General features: G+C 60.3%; 8 protein-coding genes across 8 annotated transcripts; 4 read left to right on the forward strand and 4 right to left on the reverse strand.

Annotated features, from left to right (window-relative positions):
• Positions 1-151: 151 nt before the first annotated feature.
• Positions 152-1,604, forward strand: SPRG_02811 (hypothetical protein). The gene is made up of 9 exons (XM_012341398.1): positions 152-265; positions 312-400; positions 462-570; positions 618-762; positions 811-929; positions 982-1,035; positions 1,102-1,147; positions 1,199-1,321; positions 1,372-1,604. Exons 1-9 carry the CDS (start codon positions 161-163, stop codon positions 1,578-1,580), a joined length of 999 nt encoding a protein of 332 aa, XP_012196788.1. The 5' UTR covers positions 152-160; the 3' UTR covers positions 1,581-1,604.
• On the reverse strand, positions 1,565-3,704 carry SPRG_02812 (hypothetical protein). The gene is made up of 7 exons (XM_012341399.1): positions 3,165-3,704; positions 3,047-3,112; positions 2,735-2,999; positions 2,536-2,684; positions 2,259-2,486; positions 2,052-2,213; positions 1,565-1,999 (listed from the first exon to the last, which is right to left on the reverse strand). The coding sequence occupies exons 1-7, from the start codon at positions 3,684-3,686 to the stop codon at positions 1,628-1,630; spliced, it is 1,764 nt and encodes a 587-aa protein (XP_012196789.1). The 5' UTR covers positions 3,687-3,704; the 3' UTR covers positions 1,565-1,627.
• Positions 3,705-4,087: 383 nt separating this feature from the next.
• SPRG_02813 (hypothetical protein) lies at positions 4,088-4,370 on the forward strand (the record flags this gene model as incomplete). Its single annotated transcript, XM_012341400.1, has 2 exons — positions 4,088-4,109; positions 4,159-4,370. 2 exons carry the CDS (start codon positions 4,088-4,090, stop codon positions 4,368-4,370), a joined length of 234 nt encoding a protein of 77 aa, XP_012196790.1.
• A 315-nt stretch (positions 4,371-4,685) lies between these two features.
• Positions 4,686-5,964, reverse strand: SPRG_02814 (hypothetical protein). Its single transcript, XM_012341401.1, has one exon. It carries the CDS (start codon positions 5,863-5,865, stop codon positions 4,741-4,743), a length of 1,125 nt encoding a protein of 374 aa, XP_012196791.1. The 5' UTR covers positions 5,866-5,964; the 3' UTR covers positions 4,686-4,740.
• Positions 5,965-6,433: 469 nt separating this feature from the next.
• On the forward strand, positions 6,434-7,291 carry SPRG_02815 (hypothetical protein). Its single transcript, XM_012341402.1, has one exon. It carries the CDS (start codon positions 6,442-6,444, stop codon positions 7,270-7,272), a length of 831 nt encoding a protein of 276 aa, XP_012196792.1. The 5' UTR covers positions 6,434-6,441; the 3' UTR covers positions 7,273-7,291.
• An 18-nt stretch (positions 7,292-7,309) lies between these two features.
• Positions 7,310-11,165, forward strand: SPRG_02816 (hypothetical protein; the record flags this gene model as incomplete). Its single annotated transcript, XM_012341403.1, has 11 exons — positions 7,310-8,126; positions 8,172-8,261; positions 8,315-8,759; positions 8,807-8,864; positions 8,910-8,951; positions 9,001-9,274; positions 9,323-9,681; positions 9,746-9,899; positions 9,948-10,027; positions 10,078-10,917; positions 10,970-11,165. 11 exons carry the CDS (start codon positions 7,310-7,312, stop codon positions 11,117-11,119), a joined length of 3,309 nt encoding a protein of 1,102 aa, XP_012196793.1. The 3' UTR covers positions 11,120-11,165.
• SPRG_02817 (hypothetical protein) lies at positions 11,136-12,568 on the reverse strand. The gene has a single exon (XM_012341404.1). It carries the CDS (start codon positions 12,537-12,539, stop codon positions 11,157-11,159), a length of 1,383 nt encoding a protein of 460 aa, XP_012196794.1. The 5' UTR covers positions 12,540-12,568; the 3' UTR covers positions 11,136-11,156.
• Positions 12,569-12,692: 124 nt separating this feature from the next.
• SPRG_02818 (hypothetical protein) lies at positions 12,693-15,275 on the reverse strand. Its single transcript, XM_012341405.1, has 7 exons — positions 14,823-15,275; positions 14,587-14,775; positions 14,309-14,539; positions 14,042-14,260; positions 13,740-13,994; positions 13,477-13,694; positions 12,693-13,428 (listed from the first exon to the last, which is right to left on the reverse strand). Exons 1-7 carry the CDS (start codon positions 15,033-15,035, stop codon positions 12,801-12,803), a joined length of 1,953 nt encoding a protein of 650 aa, XP_012196795.1. The 5' UTR covers positions 15,036-15,275; the 3' UTR covers positions 12,693-12,800.
• Positions 15,276-15,591: the final 316 nt, after the last annotated feature.

The raw sequence follows: 15,591 nt of genomic DNA on the forward strand, positions 1-15,591 counted from the left end.
ATCATAGACTCGGCACGGTAGACAGACTCTTGAGATAGACAAAGTGTACACGCGACGTATTTTAAAATGAAAACAATTCTTTATAAAAAAGATTATCAAAAAACGATCGAGCGATCGTATCCGGATAGCCTATCCGGCGGATCCCTGCATGTTGGCGACGATGATGAACATGGAGAAGCATGCGATCGTCCTCGACGTCGGGAGTCGGTACCTCAAGAGCGGGATCTCGGGCGAGCGCAGCCCCCGGTCGGTCCTCCGCTACGATGTACGCAGCTTCATCCCCACGAGGCGCGCTCTCGATCGATAGGTAGCTCGCCGAGAAGCTCCTCCAGACGCCACCGCTCTCCAAGGCCCAGTGGCACGACTACATGGGCGGCCATCTCTACCGCGTATGCTTTCAGTACGACCATGGATCAGCATCCTTCTGCAAGGACAATGACTTCATGGTGATGTCTGGGTAGCGACCTCCGCGTGACACCCAAGAGCCGAAGGTTCGTCGTCTGCGAGGACTTGCTCCTCCCGCGCAACCTGCGCGAGGCCATCCACGACGTCCTCCTTCTCGTCTTCAAGGTCTCAACCTGCATATTGCCATCTGCAGCGTGTACGAGGCAGCGTAGGCCAAGCATCTGCTCTTCGTGCCCGCGACGACCACGGCGCTGTACGCGACCAGCCACGTGACGGCGCTCATAGTCGACGTCGGCTGGCTCGAGACGCGGGTTCTCCCAGTCTTTGAGCGCATGCCGATCCTCTCGGCCTACAAGAGTACGCCATCACTATCCTCGTCTAGGATGTACTATACCTTGTCCGTAGCGACCGGTCTCGCGAGCCAGTATGCATGCGCCGGCCTCAAGGGCTACATCCCGACCCGCGATACACCCGTCGAAGACATCCTCGAGCGCGCTTGCTTTGTCCTCCCCGCGTCCTCCGAGGTACGAGCTACCGGAGACTGCAGTAAGGATCCGTCGTCATGCATGAGGGTAGGCTCTTGTCGTTGAAGACGCCGAGTTCTTTGCGTATACCCCAAAAGCGGTCACGGTAGTCTCATCTATCCATCATGCAATGGGCGAACGCTTCTGGCTTGACGCTCGCCTCCTGCTGTAGCTGCCCGCGGCTGCCCGCCACGAGTGCTTGGAACCGCTCTTCACCGGTACCTGCCTCGTTGCCATTGCATACCTTTACCGTTGGTCGTTGGTCGTAGGCACGGACGAGCTTGTCTCGATCCCCGATGCGATTCTCGACTGCTTGGCCAAGTGCCCCGTCGATACCCGAAAGGCGCTGTCGGAAAACATCCTGTGCATTGGTGGCACGTGCATGCTGCCCGGTAGCTTAATTATCCTCCTGCTCGTGCGGCTGACGTTCACGTGTTCGCAGGCTTTCGCGCACGGCTCCAGCACGAGCTCCAAGCAGAGCACATGTCGGCGCGCGTCGTGGCGACTGCGTTCCCGCCCAACCTCATGACGTGGGTCGGTGCCTCCGTCTATGGCTCAACGTCCGATGCCATGGCAGTGTCGCTCTCGCAGAGCGATTACGCAGCGCATCCGGTCGTCGACGACTGGATGAAGATCCACGAAGCCCCATAAGATTGGAATAGGTCAAGCAACACGTATTGGCGACGCGTTTTGGCGTCTTATTTGCGGCTTCCGAGCACGGGCCGACCGGTCTCGTCCCACGGCGCCTTGAGCGACTCGACGGGCCCGAGGTCCTTGAGCTTGGACTTGAGGTTTGTGCTCGTCTTGAGTGGCGCAATGTGGTGGGGCATGTTGATTTTGCGGTTGGTTGGAGACCCGCCTTTCACGTCCTCTTCCTTTCGGCGCTCGGTCGTCTTGGCGTCCGCGCCGAGGTCCAGCGCCGCGACCTGGCCATGCAACACCTTCTTTTGCGCAATGAGACTCATGGTCTCGGGCTCCTCGTCGCCGTCGCCGTCGCCATACTTGACCTTCCAAAGCGAAATCTTGCGGAGCTCTGGGAAGCCCTTGACGCCATTGCGGAGCGTCTTGACCTAATGCCAGATGCGATGTGAAGGAAGGATCATCCGCACACATTTTAGATACTTGAAAGCCGTTCTTTTGGCACGTGACGTCCGGAAACCGCGTGTCCAGAAGCGGCTGCTCGTCTTCGCCGTCTTCAATGTGCACGTAAAAGGCGTTGTCGTAGTAGAGCACGATCATGACGAGCGTGCCCGTGTACACCTTGCACGCAATCGCTTCGACATGCTACCCATTTGTTTGTATCAAGTGGATTGTTCGACACGGGGCTACCTTGAGCTGTGGTGTGGGCTCAATGCCGAGCTCGAAGAAGCATTCGGCGGCCTCGTCGTTGAGCCACCGACTGACGTCGTTGCCGTCGCTTTTCTTCTGGAGACCGGCAAGAATCTCTTCAGTGGCCGCGAGCTCCGATTGGATCGCAGGAACAATGCTCGCAATGTACTCCATCGTTGACGCAAAGAGGGACGTCGCTGGCATCTTGGTGACTTCGCACATGAACGTCTACTCCAGGCATGGAACATGGTCTAACATGACGGTAGAGGAGACGTACAAGGGCGCTCTGCTGCCGGCGCAGCATCGGGATGACCACGGGGATATCCGAGAGCTCGAGCTTGGGGCCGAGGTCGACGTGTCCGTTGTAGCACCAGCTCCCAAAGCGAAAGAGCACTTCGCGGAGTTTGCTCTCGGGGTGGCCTTCGACTATGCACGAGAAGCTAGTTAGTCGATCGTACTTGTGCGAGTAGGCGTACGCGGCTGTGTGCGCTGGATCAAGAACGTTTGGTTGTAGCCGGTGCCACTCACGTCCTTGCATTGCATCTGAAACGTCTTGGGTGGGCTCTTGGGCTTGCTGTCGCTCGGCATCGCTTGCCACAGCACGAGCTTCTTCATGTTCATAAAATTCTCTTGGTAGTGGCGCAGGTGCACGCCTTGGAGGTGCTGCGTCAGATCTGGGAAGCGCACGTCGAGCAGTGGCTGCTCGCCGACGCCTTCTTGAAGCACCACGTAAAAGCTCCGCTACGCTCCTGTCAGCACGATACATGAGTGCAAAATGTCGTTGCTACCTGGTAGTAGATGACGACCAAGACGAGGCCGCGGACAAAAGTCTTGCTCGCAACAAGGTCGATACCCTAGGCGGCGTGTTATGAGGCCTCTCGGTTGACAAGGATTGGACCAGCGTACGTCAAAACAGTCAAAGCCGCCCGTCTCGAGCTCGAAGAAATTCTTGGCGTCCGCGTCGTCGTCGACCCACGTGTTGTCCTGCGCCGCCTTCATGAGCTTCTTCTCGATGGCCTTGGACGCGAGCTCGGCGCCAATAAAGTCGAACGCGTCGTAGAGCGTCTCGAGGGGCATCGCATACGGCGACGTGGCCGGGATCTGCTTCCACTCGCAGAGGAACTGCAGCGAGCCCTGCTGCTTCTGGAGCGCCGGAATCACGACGGGCAAGTCGGCGAGCGCGATCTCGGGGTCGCCGAGGTCGACCTTGCCCGTGTAGCACCAGTTGCCGCAGCGGAAGAGCACCTCATGCAGATGCGTCTTGCTCGACTGGATGATGTACGTCTGGTTGTACCCATCGCGGAGCGCGACGACGTCGGCGGATGGGGCGTCCGGCGCGCGGTCGTCGTCGTCCGAGTCGGACGCCCGGCGCTTGGACTCGGTCGTCTTGGTCTCGACGTCGCTTCCGGCCGCTTCCTTCTCGTCCATGGTTGCTCGACTTGGAAAGATCTAGTGTGAAACGACGGGGGCGAGCGCAAAAGAAGAACGCACGGTTTCGTTTCTTTAATAGAAACGGCGTCTTCAAGTGTCCCAAAGCATTAAAAGAACGCGATCGTGGGGTCTTTAAATCCGAACCGAGAGTCCCTTGCAGCGCCACGCGATCGGTGCAGCGATCGTTGAGATCGCCATCAGTGGAAGCTGTCCTATGCGGCCGCGTAGGCTTGCGCGTGTTAGTGTGGTTTGTGGCTTCACGAGAATAAAAGAAATAAGAATCGAATAAAAGATATCTCGGCCTCATGGCTGACACTATTTGCCCAAAAGGTAAAACGTCGAATAGTGTGAAATGTATGTCAAACAACGTTCGATTTGTATGGTATACTCGCCGCAAGATGACCGCCTTCCACGTGGCCGGTCACACGCCAAAACATCCGCCGAACCATGGTCGACTACGCGGGGCAAGCGCTCGCCGAGAAGATGATGCGCATCATCTTCATCGTCTTCTGCACACCGGCATGGATCTATGGCTTCCTCCAGCAGGACTTCACCTACCCGCTCTACGCCTGGGGCGCCGCCTGCGCGACGGCCGTCGTCCTCACGCTGCCCAACTGGCCGTACTTCAACCGCAACCCGATCCAGTGGCGACCGCGCCTGCGCAAGGACAAGGACGAGTGATAGCTACGCTGCTAACTTACGAATCTGCACGTGTACTCGACGATCGTCACCGACCGCAGCGTTCCAGGCGCCGACGCTGCCCACCAGGAATCGCACGCAGCATCGTAGAGCTTTGCCGCGATGAAGCAACGTAGTACGTAGTAGAGGACCATTGACACATGCCCACGGACGCTGTGGCGGCGAGAAAAGACAGGCATGGCCTCCTCATGTCGTGGCAGACAGGCAAGGCCAGGATGGCGACGCTGGCGGCCACGTATCCTGCATTGCCTCGAGCGCTCGTAGAATCGCACGACCTACTTTGCAAGAGCAAAAGGTGCACAACCAACATACGAATCACAATCCATTGGGATACACACACGTGAGGAGGCTATTACAGCAGCGGCACAAAGCCTTGGGCGAGGACGTGGAAGAGCCCGTGGCTGGTGTCGTTGGTCGAGGCGCTCAGAAGCATGTAGCCGCCTTCGCCCCACTTGGTGCCCCACGAGTTGCGGATCTTCCAGACCGGAACGCCGTTGGCGACGCCGTACCCGACGATGGTCACGGCGTGGTCCAGTGGCGCGCTCGCGTTGTGCCCTGACGTCAAGACGCCACCGACGTAGAACTGCCACGCCGGGTTGCCCGCACTCAAGCTTACGGCAATCGGCGACTTGGCGAGCGTCCGCGTAAAGGCCGCCACCGATTTGGCGACGCGGCCGACGCCCGAAACACCGAGCGCCAGCGGCTTGGCGCAGGGCCGGCACGCGGCACCGGCGCCAGTTTTTCCCAGTGTGAACGGCGCGTCTGCCAGCGCACACGCCCCGAACCGTGTAAAGTTCATACCAGCCACCGTCGTGCCGCCGTTGCAGCCGCCGCCGTTGTTGTCGCTGCACGTGGTGACATATTGGTCGGAGAGCGCGATCGTGGTGTTGAACTTGGCGCAGTACGCGCCTTCAATCGCGGCGTTGGACGCGAAGGCCCAGCAGTTGCCGCACCGGCCCTGGAAGCGTGGCGGCGTCGTAAAGCAGCGCGTGTGGTCAATCTGCCAGACGACAGGCGTCGACACGTTGGGCGCGTCGGCGGGCAACGTCGGTGGTGCGACCACGCGGCCGTCGTGCACAACATCAATGTGCCACTCGTCCGGATTGGCGTCGTCGACAATCGTCCAGTCGGCGGTCGCAAAACCACGGTCGACGATGCTCGAATCGTTGAGCTGGAAGGTGCGGTCGGGGTCGACCCAATTGAGAAACTCGAGCGGTGTCAAGAGCGCGTATGGCGTGATACCAAAGGTCGCGCGGGGGTTCGCGAGCCGCAGTGCCCGGGCGCGAAGCCGCGCGTTAAAGTAGCGTTCGAGCGTATGGTTGCTCTTGAGAAACCCACGCTGCGACGCCATTTGACCTGCAGCCGAGTGGCGCCAGCGCGCAAAGTGCGCCCGCAGCGCGGTGACGTTGCAACCATCGACGCTGGAGAGGAGCATCGCCGCCAGCAGAAGACCGCTCCAGATCGCACGCAGCGCCATGGACCTCCGATTGCAGAATGAGAGCGTCGAGGTGCAGACGATCGAGACCGGTATTTATAGTGGTCGAGGCGCCATCATGCTGTTCCAAGTTTAAAGTGTGCCGCCATCTTGTGCAATGTAGGACGCCCGTCTCAGAGCTCCTCTGGACCGGGGGCCATAAATAGAGAGTCGCCTGTTGTCTTGTCTGGTGCCTACTAGCTCGTCCAAGCAGTAGCAAGCCCAAATACCGACCACCTTTCGAGCGTCCAAGCAAGTGTTTGGTCCTTTGGCTGCCGCGCCAGATTGCACGTTGAGTCGGATTAGAAATCGGAAAAAGTAGCTTTGGTTTACCAATCAGCGAGGCTAGATGGACGCCACTTAGGGTCGTTCCATGCTTCACGCGCAATGCCCTGTGTACATGGCGCAGCCCCGCAATAGGGGCACGCATAAGAGCTTCATTGACTTAGAGTAGCGACCCTATGATAGAGAGAGCGGCGTGGTGGTCCTCCATACCAGCCTGGGATCAAGCAAGAGTTGCGTGCGTTTATCCTCAAGTGGCCCCGATCCCGGCGTGGATCGGGCAGAGTGCAATTTGCCATGTTTGTGGCCGACGTGTGCAAGGACCGCGTCGCGCTCGTGACGGGCGGCGGCTCGGGCATTGGTCTCGAGATCGCGCGCCAGCTCGGCCGCTTCGGCGCCAAAGTTGTCCTCATGGGGCGCCGTGCACCGGTGCTCGAAGCGGCGGTGGCCTCGCTGACGGCCGACGGCATCACGGCGACATTCGTTGCAGGCGACGTGCGCAAGCCGGAGGACGCCAGCGCAGCCGTCGCCAAGGCCATGTCGACGTACGGCCTCTTGAACGTCTTGGTCAACTGCGCCGCGGGCAACTTTCTCAGCACGGCGGAAGACCTCTCGACGAACGCGTTCCGCACCGTTCTCGACATTGACACGGTCGGGACATTCAACATGAGCCGCGCGGCCTTTCCGCACCTGAAAGGTGACGGCGTCGTGCTCAACATTAGCGCCAACCTGCATCTGTTCGCAACGTGGTACCAGGTGCATGCGTCGGCGGCGAAAGCGGCCGTCGACTCGATCACGCGGTCGCTTGCGCTCGAGTGGGGCCGCCACAATATCCGCGTCGTCGGCATTGCGCCTGGGCCGATCGCGGACACGCCTGGCATGAACAAGCTCGCGGGTGACGCGGCCGAAGACATGATCAAGGACGTGACGGCGCTGCGCCGCATGGGCACGAAGCTCGAGATCGCACACCTCGCCGTCTTCCTCGTCTCGCGTGGCGGCGCCAACATCACGGGCCACACGATCGTCTCGGACGGCGGCCAGCACATTTATCGCGAGCCGGGCATGCCCCCCGAGATGGTGACTGCGTGGAGCCGTCGTCGGGAGGCGCAGATCAAGAGCAAGATTTAAGCGTTAATTTTAGCACCCTTTTGAGTTGTTTCGTACCATGACGGTAGCGCACTGGGCGTCCAAGACGGCGCCAGAGCTAAGTGCGGCCGAGGCCATCCGCGTCGCAACCGAGCTCCTCTCGCTTGCCACCGAGGCAGTAGTAGCCTCGGGGCCGTCGACCGTCCGCCCATCGTCGGCCGTGAAGAAGCGCCTGCCGGCAACGACGACGGCGACACCTGCACCGTCGATCGAGCTATGGCTTCGCGCCGAGACGACCGCCGCAAATATGGTTAGTGTCGGCGCCGCGCTCACCCTCGAGATGGCCGAGCTTGATCGCACCCTCAACAAACGCCTGGCGCTGCCGTACTATGACGCCCACTTCATGGACGCCGACCTCCAGGCGCTGCATGCGGCGCTCGGCGCGCAGACTGACGCGTACTTGAGCGACTTGCACGACGGGTTCCGACGCCTCCGTCGCCTTGTCCACGCAAGAGACAACTCGCTGCAGTCGCTCGCGTTTACCTCGGAGCGGTATATGGCCCGGCACGAGGTAGAAGTGGCGATCGCTCCGTGCCTCGTGTCCGACCACGTGCTCTCGCCAGACCGCATTGCGCTCATGCTCGTGCACTGCGACGTCCGTGGCGATGGCAGCGTCGACATGCAGCGCTTCCTGACGCTACTGGAGACGTCGCCGCCGCCCCGCGAACGCTGCATGCAGTTTGCGTTCTACATGCTCTGGCCGCGCGCGCCGGTGTCCAACAGCCACGACGAGCGACTGCGGATTTACAAGCTCGTCGCGCTGCTCAAGGAGAACCACGCACGCGACGTCATGCCTGCGTTTGCTGCGACGTTGCAGTGGTTGCAGTCGTTCGACGGTACAGTTTTGATGGATATTTGGAGTTTGAGTTTGCACTTTGCAGAGCCAGCGCTGACGCTGACCGAGTGGATGCGCTTCCATCGCCTTCAGAGCGACGGCATGGACAATGACGCAGACTTTGTTCGCTTCCTCCGTACTACGTCCGCAGGTCGATTGGGATGGCATTGATGATGTCAATACGCGTAGACACTACTTGGCATGTTCTCGCGATGGAGCCCGTGCCAATGACGTGGCAGCGTGAGAGAGCCATGTGCGATACACTCTTGCAGCAGGCTGCTGACGCGCGCTTGGCGCAAAAGGCCCAGCAGCGGCGAAGTGGCATCGCCCACGAGCTGCGCGACCTCGAGACGCGGGTGCGCGGGCTCTGTGGCCGTCTGCGCGAGGCGTGCCTGTCGCTAACACGAGCAAGTGTCTCGGGCGCCGTCTTGGCCGCCGATGTGAGCGCTGCCAAGACTGTGTTTGACCAGCTGCATCGCCTCGAGGCGCTGCACATCACGCCCGTGCTGACGACGCTTCCGGACGCTGCGGCGCTCTCGGGTCTCATCGAATTGGACATTGCGCACTTGGGGCTCTGGCACTTGCCCGCCACGAGTGTGGAGCTCGTGCACTTGCGCATCTTGCGGGCGTCCCAGTACGATTGTAGTAATATATGAACAAGGGCCATGAGAGAGTGCGTAGCAACCAGCTCCGCAAGGAGAGCCTCCCCAACGTGCGCGTGCTCTGGCCGCAGCTGCGCGTACGCACCGCGACGAGATCAGCGGTACCTCATTTCAGTGCCTAGGAGCTGGACCTCTCCAACAATACGCTTACAACCCTTCCCGAGGTTGGTCCATCTGACACTGTCTTTATGCTCAAGTTAGATGGGTGCGCAGATGTGCCGGTCTTGGACTCTGCTCGAGACATGCAACCTATCGAGCAACCAGCTCGTGGCGCTCTCCGAGACCGTCGTCGAGTCGTGGCGTCAGCTCCGCAGCCTGCAGCTCCACGACAACCGACTATCATCGCTTCCCAGTACACTTGGGTGCTGCGATGCCCTCACAACCCTCTCTTGTCACCGCAATGCGCTCAAGGCGCTACCTGCGTGGTTGGCACACCTGGACGCGCTTGTCGACGCCTCCTTTCACCACAACCAGATCGCACACCACAGTATGAATCAAAGCGTGAACTGCTAGTGCATGATCGCGTCTCGGACAGGCGAAGGACCGGGCGTGCCAGAGCGACGTCATCTGCGGCAGCTGGCGCGGTGTACCTTGTCGTACAACAGCCTCGAGGGCATGCCATTTGAGCTCCGTGATCTCACCAAGCTGCAGTCGCTCAGTCTTGGGCACAACCAGCTACGCGACCTCGGGCCCATCGACTTTTCCTGCCTTGTTGTGTGCACCGAGGTGGACTTGCGGCACAACTGTCTCCGGGAGCTACCGTCGTCTCTGTTTGCCATGCCGATGCTGCAGCACCTTTTCGTGCACGCCAATGTCCTCAACGATCTCCCTTCCAGTATCGGAAGCGCACCGGCCCTGGCTTCGCTCCACGCACACACCAACCATTTATCCAGTGTACTACATGTCTATCCATGCCACTACACTATCCAATCCAGCTGTAGTCAAGTGGACTGGATAGGTGCCGCCGGAATTGAGCAATGTGGCAACACTGACGCACTTGGATCTGTCGCGGAATCGACTGAGCACACTACCATTGGCATGGACCGCGTTCCTGGCGCACCGTCACCCTAACACAACGTCGCAGCTCGTGCTCGAGACACTCAAACTGGACGGTGCGTGCTGTCTTTGTGTCCACTTTGTATCAACCCCTTCGGTGATAGACAATCCGTGGGAGAATGCGCTCAAGGACATTGTCGTCCGGAGGAGCTATGCGTCGCCCAGCGTCCAGCAAATGACGCTGGTGCGGCCATCTCGATACAAGAAACGTCTGGGAATGACAAGTGTGGCTAGACGCTCCTCAAGCTCGTCGACTACCTCCAACGCACGACCACAAAGCGCTCCAAAGTCGACTTCAGCGTGTTTCAAAAGCAGCACAAGAACGACACGAAGGTCTATCGCCTCCGCGTTCGGAAAGGCCAGGCCAAAGTGGCCACCGAATACCTCGAGTGGGCCTTCCGCGATCACCACCAAGATAGTGGTGTCTCGGAAGCCACTTTTCGCAGTCGTTTGCTGGACCTCGGGTGTCCGTGGACGGCCGTCGAGTGGTCGCGGGTCCTGCATCGATTCCCACTGCAGCCCGGAGGCGTGGATCTGGACCGGTTCTTGGAGGCGGTCGAGAGAGTCCACGACGCGCCCGTCGAAGCCCATAGCTTTCCGGAACAAGTGCTCTTGTACCTCCACGACGTGGCGGCGGCGTCCGAAAAGTCTGCAGCGCCCATCTCCAAACAGGCGATGTCTCGTGCTACGCCGAGTCCAGCGCAAGTGCGTCCTGCGGCCAAGTCAGCGACGTCTGTCACAGTAAACCCCACGCCACCCGTCGAGACAAAGCCCCAAACCAAGAAACCATCGACTGCCGAAGCTCGATTACGCCATCAAGTGCTTCGACAGCGCGAGCGTATGGTGATCCTCCAGCAACAAATGCTCGACCAGAGACAGCGACCGGTCGTGGATATGGCACGGGAAAAGCCCAACACGGATGGTGACACCGCCCCATCTCAAGGACTCGTGCTCACGTGCATGGGCGAGACGACGCACACGAGCCTCGTCGTGACGTCCTTCGAGATGCAGTGGACCATACGCGAGCTTAAGGAGCACATTGAGGCCGAGCATGGCATACCGACGTCGTCGCAGGTGGGTGGCACGATACTAAAATCTGCGGATGTTGCTAGCATAGATGTCGTAGGTGCTGCTGGCCGTCTACCTCGATCGCCGTTTGCGACTCGCCGACGCGGTCGTCCTTGCAAGCGTGCTCCACGACACACCAACGCCATCGCTGCAACTCCTCGTCGGGCCTCCCGTCCGCGCGATTTTCGCACCCCGCGCCGTCACCTAACCTCGCTACGATTTGCTATGGAGAAGAGTTGTTGTTACTATATCGTGATGTACTCGGTCGGGTCCGACTCCATCGCATCCACTTGGCTCTTTAGTGTGCGCAGGTGGTCCTGTGCGTGGCCCATTGCATCTTCGAGGCGGTCGATGCGGGCAATCTGCTGGCTCAGCTTGTCGAGCATCGAATTTTGCTGCTCGGCCAGCAACTGCTGCGTCTCGGAGATCTTGGAGAGGAGCTGCCAGAACGAGTGTTGCTGCTCCGCGACCGCCGCCGCCGACGTGGCCACGAGCTTGGGCTTGTGGCGCTCGAGCGACCCCACGATCGACTCAGTCGCTTTTTTGGTCGTCATTGGCGACCTTTCGTCGACCTCTGGGATCGGCGATGGCTCGGGGGGCGCTTGCAGAAACGTATCCGCCGACGCATTCGAGGTCCGGCCCATGAACGACGAGAGGTTCCGCCGGAACGACGACCCGCCCGACTCGATCGAGCACTCTTCAATCGCTGTGAGCCGGTTGCGCTCGCGCCGTCGGTTCTCTTCGAGCATCTCCATCACGATGGACGAGAGGTGCACAAGCATATCGACGGCCCGGGCGTCGACACCGTCGCGCGGTGCCGTGTCCAGCACCATGATGGTGCCAATGACTTGTCCGTCCATCGTCACGATCGGCACTGCGACGTAGAACCGAATGTGCGCCGGCCCCGTGACGAGCGGGTTCTCGGCGAACCGCTTGTCGAGCGTGAGATCGCGGACCACGAGCGGCTTGGTCATGCGATTCTCAATGAGGTACGTGCAGAGCGCGAGTTCGCGCGGGAGCTGCGCATGCGCGATGCCGAGCGAGGCTTTGTACCACTGCCGCATTCCATCGAGAAAGCCGATCGCGGCGACGCTGCAGCCAAAGGTCTTGGCGGCCGCTTGGCACACGGCGTTGTACTCGGCCTCGACTGTTGTGTCGAGGATCGCAAAAGACGAGAGCGCGAGCAGCCGCGTCTCTTCGGCCTCCATGTTGCCGAACGAGTAGCTGTTGGTGCTTTGGTGGCTCTGCGAGAGCGGCAGCAGCGTTGGTGGCGCGGCCGAGTTGCGGTAGACTTGGACTTCGCCAATGCAGTCCATGCAGATGCGCACTGTGAGGATCGTCGCGTTCTTGATCGACGAGGTTCGCTGCTGCGGATGATGATGGTGGTGGGCACTGAGGGACGGGCGCGGCAGGACGTCGCGGACGTGTCGGTGCAGCGAGCACTGGCTGCACACGACTTCGCCACAGGCGCGGCAATGGTGCTTGCGGACAAAGGTGTTGAAGCGGCGGATGCAAATGACGCACTGTGGCCGGTCGCGGTCGGCCACCCACTCGTTCATGTGCTTGAGATGGAACTCGAGGACATCGTCGGGGATCCGGCTACGCTTGGACGACGACGAGAGCAGCATCGTGCGCGGGAGAGACTGGCCAATGCGGCTCGTAGAGGCACATCAAGTCATGCCAGCTGGCGGTATTAGCCTCCTGCGACACCAGCTGCGGGCCTTTAGCATTGACAGGAACACAGAATAATACATGGACGACAACACGACGAGGTTGTTGTCTGCGCAGGGAGGACGGGATCGATCCAACAAGGACCATCTTCGTGTCGTCGTCGTCGTATTAATAGCAGGTAGGACCAACATGTAATATATTCCTAGGCAAAGGCGCGCTCATGCGTGGATCGCGGGACGGTCTTCTTCGGCGACGAGCCAGACACTGTCATCCTCTTGGTCGAGGCGCTGCGCAAGCGCGAGGATCGAGCCCGTCTCGAGGAGGTACGACACGAGGCGGTCGTTGGCGTCGACCATGGCATCGAGGTGCCGCGTCGACGTCGTCGTCTTGTGCTTGCCAGCGTGCAGCGGCCGCACATCGCGCGGCTGCTCTAGCTGCTGCTGCTGCTGCTGGTCGAGCTCGTCGTCGTCGTCGTCGTCCTCGTCGTCGTCATCGCTCGAAGACTCGTCCGAAGACTTGCTCGCGCTCGGCCGCAGCGTCGGCGAGGTCCCCGACGACGGCTTTTGCTGCTGGCGGAGCGCGGCCTTGCGCTCTTTCGTGCGCTGGCGCTTCTTTTGCCGCTTGTTGCGCTTCGACGCTTGCTTGGCCTGCTTCTCGGTCGTCTCCTTCTCCGTTTCTTCCTTCCAGAGACTCTCTTGGTACTTGAGGTGGAAGATCGTGCAGTCGCAGTTCTTGCACACGTTGCACTTGCACTCGGCGCAAAAGAACGTGTCGTTCGAGTGCTTGGAGAAGGCGCCCATGCAGATCGCGCACGTCACAAAGTGCTGCTGCCATATCCGCGTCGCGCTACGACAAACAACGGTGGGTACTTGATACGTTGATAGTTTTCAGTACCGCTTCGCGACGGTCGCCGACTTGTGGGACACGAGGGTTTCAATGTTGGCCGACGCCATCAAGCCTGCGTACGGGTTGGGCGCGTCGAGTCGTTTCGCCTCGAGCTCGCCCACTTGCAGTATACGCTCGAGGCCTTCCAGCGCCATCATGACCATGCTCGTCTCTTCCAATAGGTTGCCTAAGATCTGGATGCAGCCTTCATTGACCAAGTATTCAATCTATCAGAGGGATCAGACACCGTATGCCATGCACGAGTCACAAACTTGACTATCGGAGCCGCACGACGTCGCGTTGAGGACGACCCAGCACGCTTCGGAGCGCACCTCCGTGTCGGTTGCGTCCGACGACGCGAGGTTCATGAGCGATGGGATGCAGCCAGAGTCGAGAACGCATTGAATCTGGTCAACCGTGCCCGCGGCAATGTTGGAAAGCGTCCAGCACGCTTCCTTTTGGATTTCGCGGTTCGAATGCGCAATGAGCTTGCGCAGCGACGGCACAGCGCCACACTCGATGATGTGCTACGCAGAACACGTTGATAGCCTCTTGCTAGCGTCGTCCACTCCACCTGGGTGTAGTCGTGGTCGTCCTCGGCGCAGACAATGTTGCCAATGGCGCGCAAAGCAGGCTTGGTCACGCGCCACGAGTTGTGGCTGAGGAGCTCCACGAGGCGCAAGCACACCTCCGAGTCGACGACGGCCTGGATGTGCGTGCTCGGGCCGTCACAGAGGTGTGAGAAGGCCCAGCACACGTGGCTTAGCACTTCCGTGTCCGAGCTCGCCAGCATCTACGTAGCCATGATGATATGACCATGGATCGAAACGCGATGGAGTACCTTGCCGAGCGACGGAAGGACCAAGTTGATGTCAAAGACTGGCCGCGGCTGGCCGTCGCAGAGGTTGCTCAGCGTCCACGTGAGGATGCGCAGGAGCGATAGCTTCTCAGGCGGCGCTTTCTTGAGGCTGTTGACCAGGGGCGGCAGTGCACCGGCCGAGAGCACCGAGTCGCGCGTGTGCGAGCCCTCGCCGGCTAGGTTGCCAAGCACCCAGACAGATTGCTCGAGGACCTACAATGATGATATGTTGGATGCAAGCGCAACTGCAACACCGATACCTCTTCGTTGGGCGAGTCGAGGAGCGACACGAGCGTCGGGATGACGCCATTGTTGAGGAGCACGGACGTGTTGTCCGTGGCGCCAGCGGCAATGTTGGTCAGCGCCCAGAGCGCTTCGACTTGCAACAGCGGGTGGTCCTTCAATTTCAGCCAGCTAATGAGGCGCGGGGTCCAGTTTTTCTCGAGCATCTACGACCGCGTCAAGCTCGCGCAAGGGGCTACGTGGCGCATCCCACCTGCCGGATCAGGAGGTCGCGCTCGCTCGAGAGGAGGAGGCGCAGCTTCTTCGCCGCTTCCATCTGGACCGTCGAATCTTGGGACGAGAGCCCGGCGTCGATCTGCGCAATGTCGCCCTGGAAGTCCTTGTTGCCGGCCATCGCTGCCGAGTGGGCAGCCGATAGCGCCTGGATCCCGCTGCTTGCGAGGTGCACCATCGAGCTCGCGCTCATCGAGTGGGCGAAGGCCGCGGGATGGTGGTGGGGCGCCTGGCGCGCCTTGGACGGGGGAGCAGCGAGGCCAGCGACGTGGACGCGGACGCGGGGGATGGCATCGGTCTCGACGGGATGCTAGCGATCGAGCGGAGGAACGCGGACGGGTCGATGGACGCGGCAGGAGCGGCAGTCAGGGGATCGACTTCCGCCGATGCTGACCAGAACCTTGTACTGTTAGCCATCCCAAAACTTTATCCCGTCGAATAATAAGTTTTCCCGCAATTTCGCCCGGTTCAAAAACCTCTACAAACGCATACTCAATTCCATCGAAGAAATATTATTGTACGCGCGCCGTTGATTGCACCGATCCCATCATGGCAGTGCGCACACGAGCTCTGCTTGCATGAGCTCTGCTTGCATGCGCTCCGCTTGCATGCGCTCCGCTTGCACGAGGTCGCTTGCATCCAAGCGCTGCGGTCTCAGCATGTAAAAAACGGGCACGTGAGGACCATTGGATGAGGAAAATGAACACACAGAGCTCCACGTCATGAGCGCGTGGTCGTATTCTGTTGCC

The sequence above is a fragment of the Saprolegnia parasitica genome (assembly GCF_000151545.1).
Source record: "Saprolegnia parasitica CBS 223.65 unplaced genomic scaffold supercont2.7, whole genome shotgun sequence".
Taxonomy (NCBI): domain Eukaryota; phylum Oomycota; class Saprolegniomycetes; order Saprolegniales; family Saprolegniaceae; genus Saprolegnia; species Saprolegnia parasitica.

Excerpts from the sequence above, each read along its gene's own strand:
- SPRG_02811 (XM_012341398.1), top strand. The coding sequence starts at position 161 with ATGATGAACATGGAGAAGCATGCGATCGTCCTCGACGTCGGGAGTCGG. Across the intron at positions 266-311 it reads GGTCGGTCCTCCGCTACGAT|CTCGCCGAGAAGCTCCTCCA; the intron begins GTACGCAGCTTC and ends ATCGATAGGTAG. Across the intron at positions 571-617 it reads TCCTCCTTCTCGTCTTCAAG|GCCAAGCATCTGCTCTTCGT; the intron begins GTCTCAACCTGC and ends GAGGCAGCGTAG.
- SPRG_02812 (XM_012341399.1), bottom strand. The coding sequence starts at position 3,686 with ATGGACGAGAAGGAAGCGGCCGGAAGCGACGTCGAGACCAAGACGACC. Across the intron at positions 3,000-3,046 it reads TGGTCGTCATCTACTACCAG|CGGAGCTTTTACGTGGTGCT; the intron begins GTAGCAACGACA and ends ACAGGAGCGTAG. Across the intron at positions 2,487-2,535 it reads GCCGGCAGCAGAGCGCCCTT|ACGTTCATGTGCGAAGTCAC; the intron begins GTACGTCTCCTC and ends TGCCTGGAGTAG.
- SPRG_02814 (XM_012341401.1), bottom strand. The coding sequence starts at position 5,865 with ATGGCGCTGCGTGCGATCTGGAGCGGTCTTCTGCTGGCGGCGATGCTC.
- SPRG_02815 (XM_012341402.1), top strand. The coding sequence starts at position 6,442 with ATGTTTGTGGCCGACGTGTGCAAGGACCGCGTCGCGCTCGTGACGGGC.
- SPRG_02817 (XM_012341404.1), bottom strand. The coding sequence starts at position 12,539 with ATGCTGCTCTCGTCGTCGTCCAAGCGTAGCCGGATCCCCGACGATGTC.
- SPRG_02818 (XM_012341405.1), bottom strand. The coding sequence starts at position 15,035 with ATGAGCGCGAGCTCGATGGTGCACCTCGCAAGCAGCGGGATCCAGGCG. Across the intron at positions 14,261-14,308 it reads TCCTTCCGTCGCTCGGCAAG|ATGCTGGCGAGCTCGGACAC; the intron begins GTACTCCATCGC and ends ATGGCTACGTAG. Across the intron at positions 13,429-13,476 it reads TCGGCGACCGTCGCGAAGCG|CGCGACGCGGATATGGCAGC; the intron begins GTACTGAAAACT and ends TGTTTGTCGTAG.